Source organism: Acromyrmex echinatior, chromosome 1, assembly GCF_024713525.1.
Source record: "Acromyrmex echinatior isolate Ae372 chromosome 1, ASM2471352v2, whole genome shotgun sequence".
Taxonomy (NCBI): Eukaryota; Metazoa; Arthropoda; class Insecta; order Hymenoptera; family Formicidae; genus Acromyrmex; species Acromyrmex echinatior.
In genome coordinates this window covers 3296086-3321893 of record NC_141852.1, presented here as the reverse complement: position 1 = coordinate 3321893, position 25808 = coordinate 3296086, and the positions used below count along the sequence as shown (strand labels likewise).

General features: G+C 31.4%; 1 protein-coding gene and 1 pseudogene across 9 annotated transcripts in view; both read right to left on the bottom strand.

Moving 5' to 3' along the window:
• Positions 1–1337: 1337 nt before the first annotated feature.
• The window catches only part of NfI (Nuclear factor I), a 380015-nt gene continuing 355544 nt past the window's right edge, over positions 1338–25808 (bottom strand). For all 9 annotated transcript variants that reach the window (XM_087410461.1, XM_087410479.1, XM_087410439.1 and 6 more), the window contains 2 exons: positions 15574–15808; positions 1338–2474 (listed from right to left, as the gene is read on the bottom strand). In XM_087410461.1, coding sequence (XP_087266587.1) covers positions 2227–2474; positions 15574–15808 — 483 coding nt within the window. In that variant the 3' untranslated portion in view covers positions 1338–2226. The remainder of the gene's footprint in view (positions 2475–15573; positions 15809–25808) is intronic.
• Positions 20984–21886, bottom strand: LOC147910839 (uncharacterized; annotated as a pseudogene).

Genomic DNA, 25808 nt, shown 5'->3' with positions numbered 1-25808 from the left:
AAAATATTTTTGTTTTCAAAGCGATATTGCTATGCTTTTTACCTTCGATATATATCGATATTATTCATAACATATTTAAATAATTAAGCACTTAATATCTAATAAACGATACATATTTATTTTGTCTCTCATTTGTAGCCACTGATGACTAGTTATCATTAACTCTCTTCCTACTTAATATTAATATCAACCTTAATTATGCGACGATGCTATGTTTATCATTGAATATCGTTCATAAATCAACATTACATTCGACAAATCTAAACTGGAATAATTTATCTTCGCCAACGGATTATTTTTTTCTCGCGTTAATTTCATTCTTAATTTAATAATAATGCTATTCAAAAGAGTAACATGCACGCGTGCTGCTTCATTGACACGAAACACTCTATACATAACTTTTATTCAATGGATGAATCATAATTCGTTGCCAATAAATTATTCATATCCTTACGATACAAGAGATAACAAAATTTATTTGATCAAGTATCCATATTTTACTCGTATTGTGTATTAATAATATTAATTTATTCAGAAAATACTTGCTAATATTATTAATATAAAATATATAATAAATTTTATACAAACATACAGGAACTTGTATATATATATATATGTTTAAAAAATATAACACAAAGAATTAAACTAAACGTAAAATATTAATTTTTATAAGAGAAATACAGAACTTTAATATATACGTGCCAAGAATCACTATTGTTTTTTATTCTAGTGTTAATTCAACATGAAAATATATGAATCAGATTTTTTAAAGTTTTCAGCTAATTTGTTAAGAAGATGAGAATAGCGCTTGCGGGAATCTGATAAGTACGATAGATACAAGTTATTCCTGTTTTTACATGATACAAAAATCTTACTTTTCATCCTTTTTCTGAAAGGTTATTAAATATAAAACGGTATTTAAAGATTATGCGTTTCGCGGGTTTCCTCGTGTCCAAATTCATTCTTAGAATGCCAGGACATGGAGGAAACCCGTGAAACGCATAATCTTTATATAGAAAGCACCCATGGAAGTCTCAAAAACGGTATTATAATTTCATTCTTAATAGGAAAAAATGTATTTGCGCATCGTGATAATATTACTATAAAAATATTACTATAAAATAACAAATATATTTTTATTCTAATACAGCATTGAAATTATATTAATACAGCATTACCATACCTACTGCAATATGCTACAATTATGATTGTGAGTTTGAAAGAATTGTTAATAACGTAAATAAAAGAAATCGGCTACTCTCACTTGTATAAGCTACAGAAAATTGCAAAGAAGAGAAAGAGAAAAAGAAAGGGAGAGAAGGTAAAAAGACAAGAAATGAAAAAAAAACAATTTAGTCTATTATTCGTCATGGATCGTATATCGATTGATACAGGCTTTATGTAGTTGACTACAAATCAAACGTTTTACAATAATCCACAATCATGTAAAGCAATATGCCACAATACTCCACTATCATGTCCAATTGTTTATATAATATTGAAAATTTAAAAATTTGTCGTTTTATCTAAATACGTTACATTTATAACTTAAATAATATTGTTGTAGCTACTATATGTAAACAAGTTTCTGTTCTCAAACAGAATAAGGCATACACGGCGATGTTAACTTATGACTGCATTAAAGGCTGTATAGTACACAAAAACACTTAAACAGTAAAACATAAGCAGTAAGCAAATGAGCTTATCACAGTAGAGATCATTAAACGTAAGCTGTGGCAAATCCAAATATTGATTTGCTTACTGTTCGTGTCTTACTGCTTAAGTTGTGTATCATAGCACACTTTAAGCATCGCAAATTGTATCGCACGATAAACTATACAATATTAGTTAGAATGGATTGTTTCACAATACGAAACTTCATATTATGTATTAATCTATCCTAGCATATATTTTATATTATATATTAATTTATCCTAATAAAATATGAATCAATGGATTTTTTCCTTCTTAGTTGCATTCCTTGAAAAGCATTCTTCATATTCTCTTACTTTATAATACATAAATTAAGATCGAACTTTTAAGCATTCTATTCTTCGTAAGTTTAAATTACATAATTGAATATGAGGCATAATTTCCTGACAATTGCTCTCGAATTCGACTTCGGATGTGACTTCGGCAATTATTATATGTAATACTAATTATCGATTCTAACAAACATGGCGAGTTCGTGAGTTTTTCAAGATTTTCCATTCTTCGACTCCACTGTCACGGAGGAGACTTGGACCCGCTGCATTTATCTGCTATTATTTGCTGCTGTTGCTGTTGCGAAGATGATTGCTGTACTTGCTGCTGCTGCTGCTGCTGCTGTTGTTGCTGTTGTTGCTGCGGATGCTGCTGCTGTTGTTGGTGATGATGTGATGAATCTGTGTTTACTCCAAGTTCACTGCTTATTAAATTACCACTGCCATTTTTATCTACCACGCCACTCGTATGCACAGGATGAAAATATCGTTCTGAAACAATACATTTTTAACCAATATAATAATATAAGAAAAAAGGTTAAAGATGAGCAAAAACAAAGGGCGTTATAAAAATATTAAGTGAATTCAGAAAATCAATTAAGTAAATTCAAAAAATTTAGAAAATAAAAACCTTCAAAAAAAATTTCGTTTTTTTCTTCATACTCTTATAATAGAACATCTAAAAGATATGATTGTAGGGATAATGAAGATAGTTTGAGATTAGTTGAGAGAGAAATAGGCGAAAATAGATAGAGATAATTGGTCCCGAGCCTTGCTCCAATACTGATATCTTCGGATCATGAGGTTAACACGTACAGCTATGTGCAAAAGTATTAGGCTCTTACAATTTTCTCGTATTATACAAAAAGTTAAATATTTCGGCGAATAGAAATCTCAGAGAGTCTTTGAAGTGTAAAGATGGAGAGCTTTAAATCTGCGAATCTTTTATTTACGATATTTTGTTCCTATATATATAAGTTACATAAAATTGAAAAATGATACTTTTGTCATATGTTTGTCTTACTTTACAGCGTTACAGTTCAATGAAATATTAGCAAACAAAATTTAATATGAAAGTGTGTGAAAGTAGGCTTTCTAAGCTCCAAAATGCTTTAAAAAAAAATGTGTATGATAATTTTTCGTAAAAATATCATATTTTTTATTATAAAATTTTATTGTATATAAACTTTTTTAAAATTAATGATCGAATAAAGTTATTAAAAAATTGAAAATATTTATACGAATCAAGCATATTATAATAAATATTTTTCCTTTTTTGTCTTTTTTTTGTATATTTTTTAATTTCAAAATTAAAAAACATTTTAGAAAAAGCAAGTTTTTACACAATAAAATGCGAGAAAATTGTTGTGCTTAATATTTCTGCAATGGCTGTAATTATACACGTCAATCCAGAGCCAAAGTCAGATCGAAGATCCTGGCGTTTAATCGCCATCAATATTATATATATATATATATATATATACATTAATATTATACTTTAATACATAATTCTGTAAGCGAATACATTTCAGTCCTATTGTTAGTCAAATATTTTCCTTGTAATTATACATGATAAGATTCGACAAATCTTTCTATAAGACAAAACTGCTAATAATATAATTGATCATTAAATGAAACAATAATTGTAATCACGCGACTAGTAAATTAAAAAATTTATATAACTTATTCCTAAAGCATTCTGAAACGTTACAATTGGCGCCCGAACAAAAAAAATGAAAAAATTAAGTAAGTATAATGGAAAATGATTATTATAATTAATATTATAAATATATGTTAAAGGATATTACAATAGCTAGGAAATTGCATGCAAGAAACAAAAAAGAAGATCGCCAATCGAAAAATACCGAGATTAAATACAAGGCCGAAAAACTTAGTACAAAAAAATGAAAACATTGGCATGGTAAAGTTAGAGAAAAAGTAATACTGAGCTAGAAACGTTACGGAGATAGCTACAGGCATTAGAGTATAAAGATACGATATATAACGTAAGTATATATAGGTTATTCGAAAAGTTTTGAGTCTCAAGATAAAGATAACATTACTTGTCAAAACCATTCTGGTACTACAATCGTACATATTTCGAAAGATGCCTATGAAAATTCTAGTCATTTTGAATGCTCAATCAGTTGTTTGAATCATTTGCGTCAGTCAATGTCAGTGTAAAAATGGAAAAGATCGGATATCCCGTTCTTACATTTAAAAAGCAACACGCCTACACAAGTTAAAGCCGAGTTGGATACTGTTTACGAGGACTCTGCCCCATCATTTGCTACCGTGAAAAGATGAGCAGCTGAATTTAAACGTGGTCGTATCAACTGATGATGAGCGTTCGGAACACTCTAAAACTGTAACCAATAACATCGAAAAAGTTCACCAAATGGTACTGGTCCGTCGAATCCAATGACCATCGAATCAAAATTAGAGAAATAGCGGAGGCTGTAGGCATATCGAAAGAATACGTTTATCATATATTGACTGAAGAATTAGGCATGCGTAAGCTAACCGCACATTGATTGCTGCGCATCACTGTGAACCAAAAACATTTCCAAGGCTCTGTTTAAATGAAACGAATCGGATTTTTTGCGCCGATTAATAACTGTTGATGAAACTTGGATCCACTACTTTACTTTTGAGACGAAGGTACAGTCAGAACAGTGGAAGGGTGAATCTGCTCCGAAAAAGACGAAGATGATTTCATCGGGAAGGTGATGGCAACTGTTTTTTGGGAAAGTCATAAAATTGTGTTCACATCGACTATTTCAAAAAAGGTAAAACAATAACGAGAATGTACTACGCATCATTAATTAACAAACTGAAGATAGAAATTGCGAAAAAAAACGGCCGCATTTGAAAAAGAAGAAAGTACTGTTCCATTAAGATAACGCATCGTCTCATGCTTCGACGATCACCATGGCAAAAATTCACGAACTGCGGTTCGAATTGTTGACTACTCACATTCACCAGATCTGGCTCTCAGTGACTTTTTTCTGTTTCCTAGATTCAAAGTTTGGCTCGGAGGACAAAGATTTTTATCGAACGAGCGGGTATCGCATTCGTAGAAGCCTATTTTGCAGAGCAAGACGCTAATTATTATTTGAATGGATTAAAGGGTTAGAAGCCCCACACATCGCGCTGGGAAGTGTCGACTTAAAAAAAGACTATGTTGAAAAATAAAACTGAATTCGATCGAAAAAATACTTGTTTTTATGTTAGGTTCAAAACTTTTTAAAACGACCCTCGTACATATATATGCATCCTGTATAAGATGAAAAACTACTGCCAGAGTTCGAATATAATTGGTAAATTTATGTAAAATTGCCACAATTTCGAAATAAAGTCGAGAATAATGTTCGAACATATTGTATAATTGACAAATTATGTAAAATTGCCACAATTTCGAAATAAAGTCGAGAATAATCTGCAAGAACTTTTAAATGAATTTAAATGTTATTTTCACATAAAGAATATTCCTAAAAAAGGTAATATTATCGTTAATAAGGAGAGTATTGCAAGACAGGGCTAAAATTTGATTTGACTTAAACAAGGAAAAAAATATTACAGCAATCGAAAAATTTGAAGATGTTTAAGGCTCCTACTCGGCTAAGAACTCTGCGTTGACGATGGCGACGCAGAATCAGACAGTGGTCTGGCGAAACCGTAGCTACACACTTAAGCACGAGCCCATGCCTATGACGCGCTGAGAGTCAACGAGACAGCGAGCTTCTTATCACACTAATCACTTGTTTCAAGTGACCGAAAATGCTTTCTCGGCAATCTCGGCCGCTCGGCAGCCCTAGACATCAATAAGGGGCAAGGGGCATTCTAAATAACATATAAGTTTTAATAAATTGTAATGTATGCCTCCCATTAATCCAGAATAGTATAAATCCTGTTAAAACGCAACAGTTTACGAGATATTTAATTGTTTATGATTTTTCATGCGCGTTATATAGTATATCTCTTCATAAATTCGAGTAGCAAGAACAGTTCAGTAAAAGCATAATTTTATCGGAAAAAAATTATAACCAATATTATTCTTCATGAGAGCCTCGAAAGGCAATTAGAAAAGAAATGCGTATGTTTGAAACTCGAGACTTGTGAAGAAAGTATGCGAAAAAGAATAGTTGCAAAAAGTACGTTTTTCGCTTATAAAACGAAAGATATTGATTGTATTGAAAAAAATTCGGTATAAAAAATGTAGGTGAAATAACCTACAAAATACCTACAAAATACCTATGAAAATACCTACAAAATGAGACATGGAATATTAAAATCAATCTATTAGTTTAGTAGAAAAAAAATATAAAACACCGACAAAGGCCTTTTTTCATTCGCTTTCCATTGAGTTAAACGCAAAGCTTTGAAATTCTCGTAAAATGTAGCTCTCGTAATGACGAATAAATCTAACCCTAAACAATCCTGAAATGTTCATTAATTTTTGCAAAAAGCTATTTGTTCGTTAAAAGCCTGTCTGCGAAAAACTTAATTTCTACATCTTTGAGCAGTCGCACAGCAATTTACAGGGATTTTTTGTTTCTTTAAGAATTACTATCATGTACTCTTAATAAAACGATTTTTTTGCAATTAAATTATTATAAAACGACTTTAAAAAGTGGGTATCTATTTTCATATAAAAAATGGAAATAATTTCGTTAATACACATCATATCAAATAGCCGTGAAGCATTCGAAATCTGACATTTTTCTACGAATTTAAAAAAAAAAGATTACCCTCCGATTATTAGGAGCCGAGACAACAATTTTTTTTCAAAAAATTACTGTGCCTCTAGTTTTTAAGATTAAGAGTTCCATCTGGCAACAATTTGTCAATGAAGAATTGAATTTGCTGTTAAAAAAAAATCTCGAATTGTAACCATGCAATTTTTATAATAGTTTAGAAAATTTTTTCTTGAATTTTTATTTTTTCGGTTTATTAAATGTATGGAATTATCAGTACAAAATTGTTTTTGTAACACTAATTTACTTTTATATTTGCGAAAGTTAGTGTTATATCTAACAGTTAGTGTTATATCTAACATTTAGCAAATTATTTATTAATTATTTGTTTACATATGTCATATTTGCATCTGCAATTAAATTCATAAAAATAATTTTGTACTGATAATTCCATACATTTAATTGTCCAATTGGACACTTTTTATAGCATGTTAAATAAAGAAACATAGCTAATGTGACTTAAATTTGTTAATCAGACATGCATTCCATACTTAAACGTAATTTTTAAGTAACAAACTGAAAAAATAAAAATTCAAGCACGAAAATTTCATGATTACAATTACTTTGCGAAACATTTGGTTAAGTTATTTGATTATATCTCGTCAAGCTACTACAGATTTAAAAAAATCAGGTTTCCACGTCAATTTATTGCTGAGAAAATATAAATTTAGCAAATTTTAACACACGAAATCAAATATGCGCGAATCGCCAAGCGGACCAATCTTCTCCACTCGACTGCGCGGCTTTCCTCCAGGTTGTTTTGCTTAAAACTTTTTTTTTAAATAAATGTTTAAAATATGTTTTAAACATCAGATTAAATTAAACATTTTTTTACAACAGCTTTTTTTAAAACAATTTAAAATAAATGTTTAAAATGTTATTTTTTAAAAATGTGTTTTTAATACTATATAGAGAAGAAGGTGATAGTTACATTTTGTACGATAACTTAGTTTACTTGTTGGTTAATAGCGAATATTTAAGTTTAAAACTTGACAATTACATACATTAAAATGTTGTTGAATCGATTCTGGACTCAAAATTATGAAATATTTATTACTTAAGACATTATTAATAAAAATGTGACAACACATTGCACAATGGCGAATCGAAAAGAAACATGGATGATAATGTGGCCTTCCATAAAAATAGTCTTAAAGTCTTAAGTTAGTTTTGTTTAGAAAACAATAGTTTGATTATAAAATTAACAAAAAAATAGAATGTATTGCAGAATATATGTATGTATACAAATGTATATACATACACATATATACATATAACTTTATGTATATAGGGTATTTGGAAAATAATGATAAATCTTTCGTATAAGGGCAGAGTGGACTAAACTGAGAGGAAAAGTCCTCTATCATTTAGTAATTTTTGCAATAGTTAACAAGATATTAATTGATAAAAATTGCCGAAAATTGGTCTTTAATAATTTTTTACTCGAATACTTTACAGAAAAATTGCAAGAGACAATTGTTAATTTTCTTTTCATACAGCTCTAAGAATTTTTTAAGAATTTTTTCAGAATTTTTTAATACCGTATTTTCTTATATTGATAAAAATGAGAAAATGTAGTATTAAAAAGTCAATAAAAAATTTTGAAAATATTCGTAGAGTTCTATGAGAAGAAAATAAACAATTTTTGTCTTTTGCAGTTTTTTTTGTAAAATTGATAGTATTTGAGTAAATATTATTGAAGGCCAATTTTTGTTTTAATTTTTGTTTCAATTTTAGCAATTGATATCTTGTTAACTATTACAAAAATTACAAAATGATAGAGTACTTTTCTTCTCAGTTTATCCATTCTGCCTCTATACGAAATATTTATCATTATTTTTCAAACACTCTGTAATAAGCAGCTCGGCACCTACAGAAATCTATAGTAACGTAAATTATAAATTAATATTAGTACTACAATTAGTTCAAGGAATAATTATTTTAAAATAAAAATCTCAAAAAAGAAGCCGTGAGTAATCAATACGCATAAAGTAAACACATTAGTAAAATGCCGTGTTATTGTTTAAATTTGCATAACTTAAAATATATATAGTCAAATAAAATATTAAATAGCAAACAACAATTCAAATATACATATATTTATGTGATAATACACTCAAATTTAAGAAAAATGAGGAAGTAGGTGTAATTGAATACTAAAATGTATCTCAGAAACATTTCAAAATACTTGAAAGTAAAAATGCGTTTTAATAAAATATAATAAATATATTTAAAAGATGTTTTTTTTTGTTTTAAACGCGATTTTTTTCTAAAGCTGTTTAAAACATATATAAAACATATATAAAACATTAAAAACATGTTTCAAACAAAAAAAAACTGAATGTTTTATTTTTTTTTTACACATGTTTTATTAACCCTGCTTCTGTCACTTCGTCCAGCGCACTGCCTCAAACGCGTTTTTCAACTTTCCAATAGTTTTAAATAAATTTTTTCGGCAGCAAAAAATTCGAGAGTTTTTCAACAACAAAAATTCAATTCTTCCTTGATAAATTGGTGCTAGACCGAACTCTTAATCTTAAACACTAGAGCCACAGTAATTTAAAAAAAAAATTATTATTTCGGCTCCTAATAATCGGAAGATAATCTTTTTCTTTTAAATTCATAGAAAAAAATATCAGTTTTCGAATGCTTCACACGGCTAATTGATATGATACATATTAACGAAATTATTTTCGTTTTTTTACACGGAAAAAGATACCCACTTTTTAAAGTCGTTTTATAATAGTTTAACTGCAAAAAAATTATTTTGTTATTAAGTGTACATGATAGTGCAACTCTTGAAGAGGCAAAATCTCTGTAAATTACTATGCAATTGCTCAAAGAAGGAATTAAGTCAATCCATAGATAGATTTTTAGTGAACAAATGGCTTTTTGCAAAAATTAATGAACATTTTCAGGCTTGTTCAGGACTAGATTTGTTCGTCATTACGAGGACTACATTTTATGAGAATTTCAAAGCTTTGCGTTTAAATCTTAATGAATGAGTGAAAAAAGGCCTTTTTTGGTGTTTTTAAAATTTTTTTCTACTAAACTAATAGATCTTAATATTCCACGTCTCATTTTGTAGTTATTTCGAATATGTACATTTTTTTATACCAATTTTTTTTTCATACAATCAATATCTTTCGTTTTATAAGTGAAAAACGTTTTTTGCAACTATTTGATTTTTTTCGCATATTTTCTTCACAAATCTCGAGTCTCGAATATACGCATTTTTTTTCTGATGGTCTTTCGAGACTTTCTTTTTTGAAAAGAAATGCTGGTTTATAATTTTTTCTGGTAAAATTCTACTTCTATTGAACTATTCTTGCTACTCGAGTTTATGAAGGAAAGGTATATTATATAACGCGCATGAAAAATCGTAAACAATTAAATATCTCGAAAACTGTTGCGTTTTAACACGATTTATACTATTTTGGATTAAGAGAAGGGGCATACTATTATTACACTTTATTAAAACTTATATGTTATTTAGGATGCTCCCCACCCCTTATTGATGCCTAAGGCCGAGATTGCCGAGAAAGAATTTTCAGTGGTTTGAAACAAGCTACTAGTGGGAGAAGGAGCTCTCTGTCTCATTCACTCTCGGCGCGCCGCAATCGAGCACACGGACATGGGCTCGTGCTTGTTTGTGTGTTACAACGCCGCATCACGATAAATGGTCGAACTTATAGGCGTGGAAAAGTGATATTTTGATGACGAAATTTATATTGCGTGCCATTTCGTTATTATTTGCCTAATTGTGAAAATGTGACTTGTCTCGTACTTATCAAATCAATCATAATTATTAATGAAAACTAAAGTTATCTTGGAATTTTATATGTAAAAGTGTATATTTTACTCGTTTCAACAGCTGTCGGATCGTGTATTTCTATCCGAATATAGACTCACTTTACGTGCCTTTTACGACCATTTACTGACTGTCAAGAAAGAAAACGATAGTTTTCATCGATTTTTACAAGTGATCTCGTCATTTCGTTTCATTCAAATTGTCTTTATTTAAAAATGACACGCAATAAATTCCTCCTTATCCTACCTAATTTTGTCATTCCTCGCTTCTGACGTCACGATTCCAACATGGCCGCCGCGCCTAGTCAAGAGTCTTAAGGCGGAATAAATTTTCTTCTATTAAACGATTACAAATTGAATTACGTAATACATAAAAGTGTAGAAGATATAAACAGACGAATGGATCATTAAAAATTTATGTCTTAAAAGTAAAAACGGAAGCAACATATATAATGAAGAATATGAGAAATATGAGATTAATTACATTATAATGTGTCGATTATCTACTTATGTTCGAAAAATACGAGTAACAATTAATGGTAATGATAAGAAAGCGATTTCACATTCGTTATGTAATTTAGATTAGATAGAGAAACGGAAAAAAAAAGTTTAAACAACATTAAACAAATAATTTAGGTAATTATTCGGATTAACGGATATTACGCCGATGACTTTGATTTTGACATATGTTATCAAAGTCTAACCTTGAATTATTTTTAAAAAGTTTCAGATGGTGGTCACTGTGTTCGTTCAAAAGTTATTAATAAAGTTTTAAAAAATAATGTCTTTTTTCTGCTATATACTGATAGGCATATGATTTTCCATGCAAAAAGCGGTCCATTTCCTTCCTCTCCTATCACGGGGCATACGACTTTCTATGTGAAGCGAAGTGTATTTCTCTATTTAGAAGAAAATCAGTCGCCTCTTGGCTGGAGGGAGAAGAAGAGATGGGGTGGGCCTCACTTCGGGAAAATCGTACTCCCTTAAGTAGAGGGAGGTGAGGTAGACTCCTTTCGCGTGGAAAATTGAACGCTCCTAAGCAGAGGGGAAGTGAGGAAATCTTCAACAGCGAGATGATTGGCGGATTAAATGATGTATAGCATTATAAGAATCGTATGTAGAAAAAATTGGTAATAAACATTTATTTACGATGTCTTCTATTTTATTTATGAATTCATAAGGAACATCAGGTCAGAGATTTTGATGCTTTTCACAGGCTGTTCTTAAGTGAAAAAAAAAAATATATACGTGTTTGGCCGTTTCAGCCCCCCCATTTTGGCCCCCATAGTTTTGAAGAAATCGATTTTTTTAATGAAATTTATGAAGATATTGATATTTTCCTATACGTTTTTTAAATTATTGTAATAATTTGAAAAACGTACTGTATAGGAAAATATCAATATATCATTGTAAATTTCATCTTATTTCACCAAATGTTAAAGATAAAATTATTATCTGGGTGGGTAAAATTACTATCTTAAAATTACTATTAAAATTATTATCTGGGTGGATGATTCTGAATTTCGGATGATGATTTTGAACCAAATAGACCGCGCGCCAGTCGAAATATTACTCACTTCATTAAGCATTCGACTCACTCGTGCGCGCAGCGATTCTCCGAACTGAAGAAGCATTTCAATAAAATTTATCAGCATGGAAAACGCTAGAAATGTTCATGATAACATCGCATATGCTAATAGAATGGAAAATGCGATTATTATTGCTGAGTAAGACAAAACAACATCTTTGTTGCTCTCAAAACAAGGTATAATTAAATCTAAAAATTTGTGGTCGAATTTTATACAAACTATAACTGACTGAAAAAATGAAAAGTTCCAAGTTTTCTGAAAGAATAGAAATTATTGAAAAAAAATTGCGGAATTTGTGGCAGAAATGATTCGTGATTTTTATTTCGAAGAAGATGAAGATCACTTTAGGTGGAAGAATGCATCACACAGGAAGGTATTAATAGCACTAATTTTAATATTTTATCACCTATTTCGTCACCTTGCACAAGGAAAGATTCAATACCAACTTCACGATAAAACAGGTCGTCACGAATCGACACAGATCGGTATTCATAGTCGATTCTTACATTTACTGTCTTTAGTACAATCTTAAGATGTCATAAGTCAATCCAAGGACTATATTAGTATCTTGCCATTAGCATCTTGTGTCTTACCACACAGCACGAGGAGCTCTCGGGGAACTTCCCGGAAAGGTCATAAAATTTTTATAAGCTTCATTTAAGCTTCAAAAAAAACTTGCACTGAGCTTCTCTCTTATGTCCGCTTCTGTGAGTTCCCTGGGAGCTTCATTTTGGTTCGCAGGAAGCTTTTTTTAAGCTCGCAGGGAGCTTAAAAAATTTTTTGTGTAAGCTTTATTTCAACTTCAAAAAAACTCGCTTGGAACTTCCCGGGAATTCTTGTATTCATTTTTAAGAGTTTTCTGGGAGTTCCATTTAAGTTCTCAGAGAACTCTTTTTAAGCTCTCAGGGAGCTCATAAAATTTTTTGCAAGTTTCATTTCAACATAAAAGGAACTCGCTTGGAGTTCTCTGCAAGCTCTTTTGAGAATTCTCTAGAAGCTTCATTTAAGATCGCAGGAAGCTTGGAAATCGTGTTTTGGAAGCTCCCTACGAGCATCAGAATAGTTTCCAAGATTCCTTACTGAAAAGAATCACATCACAAAGTTATATAATGAAAGCATGTAATTAAAACATATAAATCACGTAACGGATTATTCCAAATCATAAAATATGTGGCACGTAAAAAGGAGATCAAATCTTCTCCTTTGAAAATGGCCTCCGTTTCTTCCAATTCCTTTGATGGAACAAATATGGCCGGAATATAATCTAAGAGATCAAATGTCAGATCTGTAATGGGTCTTTAGTCCTGAGCTGGGATTTAATTGCACATTTCGGCTGATTTTCAGCTTGGTTCCTGCCCTTTACTTCATCAACCCACGCGCAGCCTAAATGCCGATTGGCAGTCTGTACTCATTAGAAATTGACTGCTGGTCAACTCTACCGATATACTGATTTTGACTAATTTCGACTCACTTATTATCCTCCAGACTCTTTTTCGATTCACTGATTAGACTACAGACCACTGATTTATTGAGATTCGGCAAAACTCGAGGATCGAATCGAAAGTGGGTTCAAAACATGACTTAGAAGAACATGAAAATCGGGATGATGTGATTCGATCTGCTATTGCGGAGATAGTTAGAAGTACATACATACCACATGATAATGCATATGGAATACACGTACATGTTTTATTTTTAGTGCAGAAATTCTAATTCGTATACAATTTCATTTTATTTGATTAGAAAGTAAATGTATCAATATTGATTGAAAAATACATACATGCATGCATAATCATAAATTATTATTAAATTATTGTTTTTTAATTTCATCAAAAAACTTTGAAATTAAAAAAAAATAAAACGAGATTTGAGCAACAATTTTCGTTCTCAAAATATATTCTACGCATACAAAATACACAAATTTGTAAAATTGCAGGAAAATGGGAAAAAAATATTTATCAAATCCTCTAATTTAACAGTTTTCTCCGATAGGTGTGATCGGATCTGTTATTTCGTACAACACTTTTCCGAAGCTAAAAATCAAGCCCAAGTTTTTTGTGACCGGCCGCTTGATTTCCTTTTTTTTACTCTATGATACATGCTCTCGCGAGATTGCGAAATGATGGCAGTATCACGGATGTCGATTAATTGATGATGATTGGTGCTTACTTTAAAATCCAACCAATCATCTTCAATTGCTACTTAGCCACTCAGTGAGTAGTTGCGCATCTGGACGTATCCATTGGAAAGAAAACTTCCCGCAATTGCAAAATAAACATTCTGTTGAATGCAGCCAATGACCAATGTTAAAAATTTAATTTTTATTCTATAAAAATTTTATAGCTATACCAGCTCACCAAAATGAACTCCCTGGAAGCTTATTTAATCGACTCTTGTAAGCTTTCCGAGAGCTTAACATTATCAACTCCCTGGGAATTCGTTTTGCCGAATTTTATAAGCTACCTTAGAGCTCAGCAAAATGAACTTTTTGGAAACTTAAACGGAACTTTGTGCTGTGTGGGAATTAATACAGTATTTAAGAAATTTTTTAAATAAAAATGAACTGTCCCATAATTTCATAGTTGGTAGCTTCCTCCTTATGAATAGTCCATAGAGGGGGCAGAGATTTAGAAAGAGACACTGTCCACTGTACATGTTATCCCTTCCATCATGGTTCGAATCAGTACCCAGTGTTTTACATACTGAGTTTATAAAACTAAAATAAAAAGCTGAAGACTGATATAAACAAAGCAGTAACTGTGTCTAGTAGTAGGTGTTCGATCTTGCAAGAGATAGCGTTGCAATATGTTAGATAAGGACAGATGCGTTGAGTGAGACAGAACGATAATATTAGAAATAAATTAAAAATGTCACTATTATCGACTTTTTTATTTGGAATTAAAAAAAATCTGTACTACGACATTGATTGACATTGATCAAGTTCAATTATCACTTTAGCATCCCCTTAAAATGTCTTTATTTAAAAAACAATAAGTTATCTTAAATTTAATAAATAAATTAATCACAGAGGCGTATGAACATCTTAAGATTAAAATAGTCCTAAAATTAAAATAAATTATGAATACTATCTAAAGATTCAAGATTAAATAAACGAAAATTATGTCAAATAAGTACAAAAAGTAATGGTTAAAGTAACTGTAAAATTCGTTACTGTTACAAAAAATGTATAATACGTTACCGTTACAATTAAAAAAAAAAAGTAACGCAGTTGTCAGTAAATTACCAAAAAAGTAACTTGTAACTATATAACTATATAACTTCGTTATGAATTACTTCCATTTCTTAGTAATTACTGATAATCAATTATGAGCAGATCATTATATTATTAAGCTTTAAATATATCTTTTTTTAAGCAAAAAGAAGAAACATGATATTGCTATTCAGTGCTGATCAAGACACAAAATTTAGCTTCACCTTCTTCTATAGTGGCTGATGGCTCACTGCTTGTTCCAGTGATAATCGGTGCAATCATGTTATAATCGTCTTCCAAATTGATGAATGGCGCAGTATTCCAACGTGGTGGGATATTAGTGACCGACCTTTGTGTTGCTACCGGTCTCGTTACCGAAACAGGAGACGAGAATAGAGATAAGTTAGTCGGCGAAATTACTCCAGACATCGAGCTAATGGTTGGATACGTGAAGATTTGCTGTAAAAAAAGAGATTACAATGATATAAACATGATAGAATGCATATTGTGCATGCGTTCCGTTTCACGCAAGGAAACACATGATATTTTACCTTTTTTTAATATTCGATAATTATCAAAGATAAAATGATATTATGCGCATCATGCATAAAAAGGAATTTATCATGTGAGCAAAAAGTATCGGGATTGGCTTATTTAAATTAAGCGTTTCGAATATCAAAGAAACATTTATTTTTTTAGATTGGTAGGACTGTTTCTAACCTATGCTTAAAATTTCACGTCATTATCCACATGTAATATTACAGTAATATTTCGCTATATTATTTTCCATTGTAATATTACAATGCAATATAGCAAAAATATTACATAAATATTACTGAGATACAGTAATATTAGAATATTCGTGAAAATAAATTACATAAATATACTGTAATATTACTGTAATATTATATAATATTTCTGTGGTATTTATACAATATTAATTGCGAATAATTAAATTATATTAATAAAGGACCCCACATAAATTATATGAAAGTGTTTTCGGTCGAATTGATTGAATTTTTGATATGTTATAGTTTTTCTTGTTATTCTGAACCAATGTCTCAATGAGCACAACTTGTTTGCTCAAAGATATACGCGGTCAAAATGTTCTCCGCCAAAAATGCGATGTGCACAATGCGATGTACGCATCATTATCGATTCCTTAAGGCTTTGTTTCTAATATATATGAGTTAAATATTTACAATTATAGTAATTATAATAAATATAATAATTATTATAATATATAATGATAATTATAATATATAAATATAATTACAATTATAATTACATTTACATCATTGTTATAATTATAATTATATACTTTCTAAAGTCATACTGTATCAAGAACTCGGATCGAAATGAAATTTCACAGTCAGAGGTTGTACTAATTTTCGATTTCGGTTCCGGTTCCTTTTATCAATAATGCTTTTGGTTTTTTTCGGTCTTTTTTAGTTCCGGATTAAAAAATTTCGGTTCCGAAATCCAAGCGGTTTCGATTCTTTTATCGATAATCATATCGGTGACCATAACCATTTGGATTTAAGTTTTTTTCGTTCACGGTATATGATTATCTACTGTAGAGAAAGGTAATACAACAAGCATAAATTGCATATTTAAGGAAATTCATGTTTATTTTAAGACAATATTGAATTGGAGATATGTAAGCACTAAGCAATGTAAGGCCTGTTTCTACCAAAGCAGTTTAACTTTAATCTCGGTTCAACTTAGGGCCTTAGCAGAAGGCTGACTTATAATCTTAAGACAGTTCTTGTGCGTTATTGAAGACATGAGACTTAGGTCCAGTTCCAGAACTCACGATTAACTCTTAATCGAAGTGCAACTTATTCTTTATTTCTTTTCAATTCTAGAATTGAAAAGAGATGAGGAATAAATTGACCATAGTTAAGAGTTAACGTGAATTGTGGGATTGAGTCTTAATCATGAAATATTGTCTTAAGATTATAAGTCAGTCTTTCTGTTAAGATCCTTACTCTTCATCTTTTTTTAATTTTTAAAACTAGAAAAAATGAAGAGTTAATTGAACCGAAATTAAAGTTAAATTGCATTGATAGAAACGGGCATAAGCACTCTAACTCTAAACTAGTGTAAAGTAAACAGATTATTTTTTTTCTTTACTGCTGTTTCATTTTTATTATTTTTTGGGACGTCATCTACATCGACTACGTCAACGATTTATAGCGTCGCCAATGGTCGTTTACAGTTTTTTGATAATTTTCTATAAAATAAAATATTATTCTTATGTAAATTATCATAATCAAGCAAGGAAATAAAAAAGTACACTCCATGAACACTCCATGAACCTGTAATATTGCTACTTAAAATCCTTTTCCTCTTTAAGACTCTTCTGTGATCGCTATGGCAATGGCAACATTGGATCGTGACATCATAAGTGAGAAATGACACGTTAAAGTTTCTTGCATAACATTTATAAATAGAGAGAATTTAGGTAAAACCAAATAATGAGATTGTTTTAAAACACTTGTAAAAATGGGCGAAGACTATCCTTACTTCCCTCTTGATCTCTTCTGAGTCAGTAAATAGTGGCAAAAGAAACATGATATAAAAATAGATTACGCATGCGCATTGAATAAATTTTGATAAACTTCTCGATCTTCTCGTACCTTTTACAATTATTTACTGACTATCATGGGAGTAAGGACAGACTTCATCCATTTTTATAAGTGTTGCAAGAATCGACCAATCACAGGCGAGCATTCCTCTCTCTTTCGATTGTAAAAGGGGAACGCATTGTTCTTATTGTTCACCAGCCGACGCTCGGTCGTAAGGATATAATTACTACATGGAGATATGTATGTTTGGTAGCTGTAGTCGACGATCGTACATAACGAAGAAATTAAAAAATCTGAACCGAAAACTGGACTGAAACCTAACCGAAAAACATTTTCGGTCCGGTCACAGTTTCGATCCATTAACCTGCACAACTTTTCGGTCCGGTTATCGGTTTCGGTCCGGTCCGAGTCTCTACACTGTATCAATTTGAAGACTCATAGTATGATTCCAGAAGACAAAATGTTGAAATCATATATATTTTCTTAGTCACTTCATTGATTTTAGGTAACACTGAGAGCAGGAAAATATGATAATTATGCTAGTGTATTCACAGTAACACACTGAAAGAAAGGAATGACTGAATATGACATAGCATTTTTAATTGATCGCAGCAGTCAATTAAAAATGCTTTGCCATATTTTATATAACATTACAGAAATATTATATAGGGTAGCTCCAATTTATGATCCCACCAGTCTTGAAGAGGTAGAGCGGACTAAACTGAGTCGAAAAGTCATCTACTATTATATTTTGCAATGCTCGCAATAATTAACGAGTATTAACGTTTAAACAATAAGATTAGAAACAAGACCGTATATGTTAAATACATTACTTTAAATACGAAGCGCCACTGCGGTCTGAATGTTAAGATGTTGTACTATTATATACATTCATATGAATGAATTAATTTCAGAAATGATAATTGCATGTCGATATGGTTGTCGGACTTTCAACGCAATCAATCTGAAATATCAATAATTCCTCCAAATTTCCCAAATTAGTCTTAAAAGGCTAATAAATTAGCCGAGGCAATATGTTTCGCAATAAGTTTATTACTTACTTGAAGATATTCCACTTCAACTACGTCTAAATATGTGATTTCAACAGGATGGATGTCCAGCCCACACGTCTGTCATTGCTCGTCAACAACTGAACCGCATATTTCGCGGCCAATGGATAGGTAAATATGGTCCACATAACTGGCCACCACGATCACCGGATCTTACAATTTTGGATTTTTATTTGTGGGGAAGAATAAAAGACCTCGTATACCGCGAACGACCTACGACTTCAGAAGACATGAAGAACAGAATTCGAGAAGCCATTCAGTCTCTAGATCCTGTCGAAATTTGTCGGGTGACGGATGATTTTCAACGAAGAATAACAGCCTGCATACATGCACGTGGAGGACACTTCGAAAATCTAGACTGAACACATGCGTACGAACAAAGGTGACGGCAAGGGGAACCACCTTAAAAAAGCACCCCGACGAGGTGTAAGTCCGACCTTGTGACCTCCACGTGGTACATCTTGGGTAACGCTGACACAGGCGGCATCGACTGTTCAAGATCTTGATAATTAGGAATCTTTAAAAATCGATGTACACGACTACAAATGAATCTAAAGGTAGAATTCAAATTCACCAGCAGATGGATGCATCATAGCTATGTAAATACCTGGTATTGTTTGAACTATTTTTTGTACAAACACATCCATATCTTTTAGAAGGTTGGTACGGGTGCTCTAAAAGTAACTTGACCTCCACATGACGTCTAAGGGTAATTTTGACCTAGGCTTGATAACGTATTCGGACGTAAAATTTTCCGCTATTTTCATTTGTGATGTCATGAATAAGGGTTTACATTTGTAAAACGGTACTTTGACCTTGAGTTATGCCCAAGGTCGACCTCAAGGTCAAATTCAAGGTCACCATCAGATAGATCTCCCGAAATCCTGCAAATTTTGTCTGAACCATTTTTTTGTACAAACACATCCCTACCTTTTAAAAGGGTGGTACGGGTGCTCTGAGACACCCGGTATTATCAAGAAAATATTCTTTGTAATGATGTAATCGTTACTCAAAAGAAGAAGAATAAAAATTGCGTTCTCTCTTAGGACTAGAATAATATTTTTCTTCATTTTTCTATACTACAGCTCATGGACGTTCGGACTTCCGTATAAATTTCATCGAATGATCGTGTAAAAAATTAAGACAAATATTAAACATAAAACAGGATTTATATTATTTTTGAAATATATTTTAGATCACTTGTACGCATACTAGCAATTGCGAAAGTTTTATAAATTATTTTTAATTTTATATCAAAATTGAATTAAAAATAATTTATAAAGCTTTTGCTAGTCTATCCTCCCTCACTTATGGGGATAGGCTGGCAACATACACTGTAGCACGAGCCCATATTTGTGTTTTCTGATCGAATTTTTGAAATTTATTAATTATATCATCAATGTTGTACGAAGTAAAAACAATATTTTTTGACATACAAAATTAAAACTAATTTATAAAGCTTTTGAAATTGCTAATATGTGTACAAGTGATCTAAAATATATTTCAAAAATAATACAATTGCTGTTTTATGTCTTAATTTTTTTACACGATCATTCGATGAAATTTATGCAGATGTTCGAACTTTCATGAGCGATAGTGTAAAAAAATGCAGAAAAATATTATTCTGCTAAGAGAGAAAGCAATTTTTATTCTTCTTTTTTTGAGTAACGATTACATTATTACAAAAAATATTTTCTTGATAATATAATTTTAAAACACTCTGGTAAGATAATAGTACGGGTTCTAATTCACGAATACAGCAATTAGCAGATGGCTTTGATGTTGCGCAGGTGGGGAGGGCGAAGTCACAGACATTCGAAAGAAGGAAGCGCGTCACTGGAGATCCGTATTAGAGGGAGAAGAGGATTTCGTTCCTTCTCTCTCTCTAACTTATTGTCCTCTCTCTCCTATCCATTGTAGGATGCAGTTCTCTCTTGTCTACCCGTTGCAGTCCTATACTTATTTGCGATCTCTTTTCCTCCCGTTGCGCTCTCTTCCACGTTGTCTTTTCTTCTTGCACGTGATTTAATTAAATAGATATGGAATTTATGATTTTTAATGATACAACTTAAAAACTAATTATGATAATATTTTTATGAATTTTTAATAATTTAACCTAGTAACATTAATTATAATAATATTCTTTTTTTATTCTTTTTTTAATATAATACAAATGGCCAAGCGCGCTTTCTTATTGACTAATTCAATACTACGATGATATGAAGAAGAAGTGGCGAAGATACTAAGGATAAAATAATTTTAGAAGAAAAGAATATATATTTTAACATACATTTATTTATCATGCAGTATGTACAATATAATTTAAATCATAGCCTATTAGTTCACATTTTATAATAGAATTTTTATCATAAATTTTGTAGAAAGTATTTGCAGTATCGCTTTTATTAGTAATACAATTTTGTCTTAAAAATGATAAAATATTCGAATTTCTTACAAATACCGTGTGTATATTGACTCACTTCATAGAACACATGTTCATTACATTGCTCAAGCTCAAATAAGAAAAGCACAGTTGTTGGTTTCATATACAAACATGTGCATTTAATGTTAACTTCACGTTATTCATATATTTTAACAAGTTCCACATTTAGATCTTGAATCAGTGATGATGATGGGACTGTTGACTGCATTAATCACTCGATATCTCTCGATGAACGTCTTCCATGTAGCATGCGGTATGAATATGCGGTTGCCTCAATTATCACCAATCGCAATTTGCACATGAGATATAGATCCTACAACGATCCCAATCCAGAAATTTGAAATTTGCTGTTGATGTCAATGCATTCTTCATCAAGATATGGGGCATGTAGCGATGTTTCGAAGATGTACTAAATGATGTTTGAGAAAATGCACTTTGAAAAAAAAAGAAAATATGTAAATAGATCTTACAAAAATACATAACATATAATACGTATAAACAATATATTTTATAAAATTAAATAAACACTAATGGTATAAATTTGATGTAATATGCGTACTAATGGTTTAATATTGATATAAATAAAAATAGTAAACGATTGTTATACCGTATAACAATATAGATTAAATATAGTGTAATAAATATACGTTATTTAAACACTACAATATACCTTATATACTCAATAATGTAAATATGATATAAATATAGTATGATATATGTATAATAATATACATTAAAAAATTGTAAGAAGTATACATCTTTCAAACATTTTTAATAAACCTAATTTACGTAATAAATACTCAATGATATTAAGAGGATGCTGGAGTGTCCTGTTTTATCATTAATTATTAAACTCTTTTCTCTTAATTGTGTTTAAGGATTGAAAAATCCTTCTCCACAATTAAAGTATCAACAACAACGCAATTCATCAGCTATATTTGATACGAAAAATGATAAGAAAATTGAAGACTTACAGTTTTGTTATCGGCTTCTAATCAACACGTCACAATATGTGCTGCATATACCTGTAAGAGTTTCAGATCCTGCACGTTAATAAAAAGTAGCGAATTGCGGAAAACCTAAACGAACAATCCTATGCTTTTAGAAACGAGAGATAGGGGTTTTAGTATAAGAGAAAAGAGTATCCGAAAATTTCGTTTGTATATTATTAGTGAAATTGACGTAAAGCCATGAAACCAAGCAGTATTTTAGTTCCGCGATATTCTGACAGCGGCGCTGTCATGAAAAGTGCGTCGCTGAATTACAGAAATGATCTGAATTATGGACCTATTCAGGCCCATATCAATAAACGTTCTTACGTGCCGTGGTCAAAGTTTTCTCTTTTGAGAGGAAAAATAATAATAAAATAAATATGATATTAGTTATTATAAATATGATATTAGTTATTTCAATTTTGTTGAAATAATTTCTTCATAAACAAGAAATAATACGTACGTATTATTTACATATGAATACAAATAAAGATAATTATTGTGAGTACAAATATATTGTTGCATAATTATTGTTAGTTCGGTCCGTTTTTTTGTATTCAAAAATGCATTTATTTCAAAACAAAATGAATGAACAAATTAATTAAAGCATTGTCCATCGCTGGCTACTACTTTTTCTCATCTCTCAGGCAATTTTCGAATTCCATCTCGAAAAATGACTCGTCTTTGGAGGCAATCCAATTTTGGACCCAATTTTCAATTTCTGCGAAAGAAGTAAACCGGTGACTTGCCAAATCGTGCTGCATCCTTCGGAACCAATAATCAGAAGGAACAATGTCCGGAGAATACGGCGGGTGCGGTAAAACATCCCATTTGAGCGTTTCCAAATATTTTTTTATGACTTTTGCGACATGAGATCGAGCGTTGTCACGAAGAAAAAACTTTATCATCTTTTTGCTCGTATTTCGGCCGTTTTTCTCGCAATGCACGGCTCAAACGAATCAATTGTAGCCAATACCGATGGAATCGCCAGGTTTCAGCAGCTCATAGTAAACAACACCCTTTTGGTCCCACCAGATATAGAGCATGATCTTCGAACTATGAATGTTCGGCTTTGATGTTGAGGTCGATGACAACGATTGACCGGGCTTAGCGTAGTATTTTTTTCTTCTTGGGATTGTCGTAGAATATCCACTTCTCATTTCCAGTCACAATCCGATGCAAAAAACCTTTTCTTTGTTGTCTTTGTATCAGCTGTTCGCATGTGAAAAATCGCCTTTCAACGTCTCTCGGTTTCAGTTCATAAGGCACCCAATTTCCTTGTTTTTCAATTATTCCCATGGCTCTCAATCGTGCAGAAACGACTTGTTGAGTTACTCCCAATGATTCTGTAAGCTCTTCTTGCGTTTGACTCTAATCTTCTTCGAGTAATGCCTCTAATTCTTTGTCTTCGAATTTTTTTGGCTGTCCAGAGCGAGGCTTGTCTTCAACGCTGAAATCTCCATCCTTGAAACGTCGAAACCATTCCCTACATGATTTATCAGTTGGAGCAGTGTTACTATAAACTTGGACAAATATTCGATGGGCTTCAGTTGCACTTTTCTTCCAATTAAAGCAGAAAATTAGAACCTCCCGCAAATGCTGCTTGGTTAACACAAAATTCGACATTTCAAACACAGTAAAAATCAAGGTTTTTGTATGAAACTCAAAGCGATATAAACTGAATATTATTAGCAGATGTCTAACCTCTCTGAAAACGCCAAAATCAGCTGTCACTATGAACCATTCACAACAGCCGGAGCCATCTTTTGGAAAACGGACTGAACTAATTTGTACTCCCAAACTTTTAATTGCACTATTCTGTCTTTTACATATATTTTATTTAGTTACATTTAATTACATTTAAGTTACATTGATGGATATATATAAAATAAAATATATATTAGGTGTTGGAATTAATTCGTAGCGTTTTACAAGTGATGGGAAGTACTTTCATTAATGTATTTTTTAATGCTCATGTGAAATAAATAACATTCTTTCATTAAAAACGCTACGAATTAATTCCAACACCTAATATATATATATGTATATAATAAACATACATACACACGCGTGTGCGTATGTATGCGTGCGTGCGTGCGTGCGTGCGTGCGTGCGTGCGTGCGTGTGTGTGTGTGTGTGTGTGTGTGTGTATACATATATACAACATATGTCTAAACTTTATTTACTGAATTATTTACTCATACATATATCAGGGCTCGGAACGCGATTTGTGTTTCGGTTGAGCTTCGATTCTGCTCGGATGTCGAAACGACGAGCAGCAGACGTATAAATGAAATTTTCGAATACTCATTGCTCTTATATTAAAGCTCATAACTCGTTTCTACAAGCATAGTATTGTTCTTTGAGGTTTTCTGTAAATCGCCAGCTAAATTTTAAACGTGCAAGGTCTGAAATTATTATATATAGCACATTTCGACTCGGATGTCGAAATGTTGACTAAGTAAGAAACGCCATTCCTCTTATCGCGCACAAGCGAAGTACCGCTATTTAATTACAGAAAGGATTGAATCATTGTCTAAACTAACAATATATTATTGGTTGGAAACGCTATAATAATAATATATTTTTGTATACATAGAAATATATATCAGGATCATTGTTTAGAAAAGGAATCAGCAAGGAATCATTCCTTGCTGCATCGGCGATGATGCCAAACCAGAATCGATAGAAATCACATTCTTGAATTGCAGAATGAATTATTAAAACAGAAGTACGAAAGAGTGAGACAGAGAAAAAACAAAAAAGGATAGAAACTCCGATTGTAATCTGCATGCCGAGCTGGGCTCGTCGAACGAAACAGCGAGTCTAGTCTCTTCAGAGTCTCTCTCTCTCTCTCCCCCCTCTCCCCCTACCTCCTCCATCCGCCCTCCCTCCATCTCCCCCTCCCCCTCCCTCTCTCTCTTGTTGCTTGTTTCTAGCGACTGAAAATGCTTTCTGGGAAATTTCGACCACTCAACGTGTATAATTAAGAGGAGAAGGAACATTATAGATAACATATAAATTTTAATAAATTATACTAATCCTATATCCCTCCAATTTATGTATAATAGCAAAAATAATTTCAAAACACGATAATTTATAAGATATTGATATTTCCATGATTTTCCATGAGCGTTATATACCACGTTCATAGAAATGATTTGCAAGACCTCGGCGTGATCTCACGCGTAAGATGCGAGATCTGAATGTTAGAGATCTCATGATCAATTCCTTTTTACTTTTTTCATAATTTTTTTTTTAAATAAGTGACATTGTTAATAAACACATATTACAGGCTAAATATATTTTTATTTAATTATTGAAATTATATGTGTAAAAGTTCTAAAAGTTTTAAACCGACAA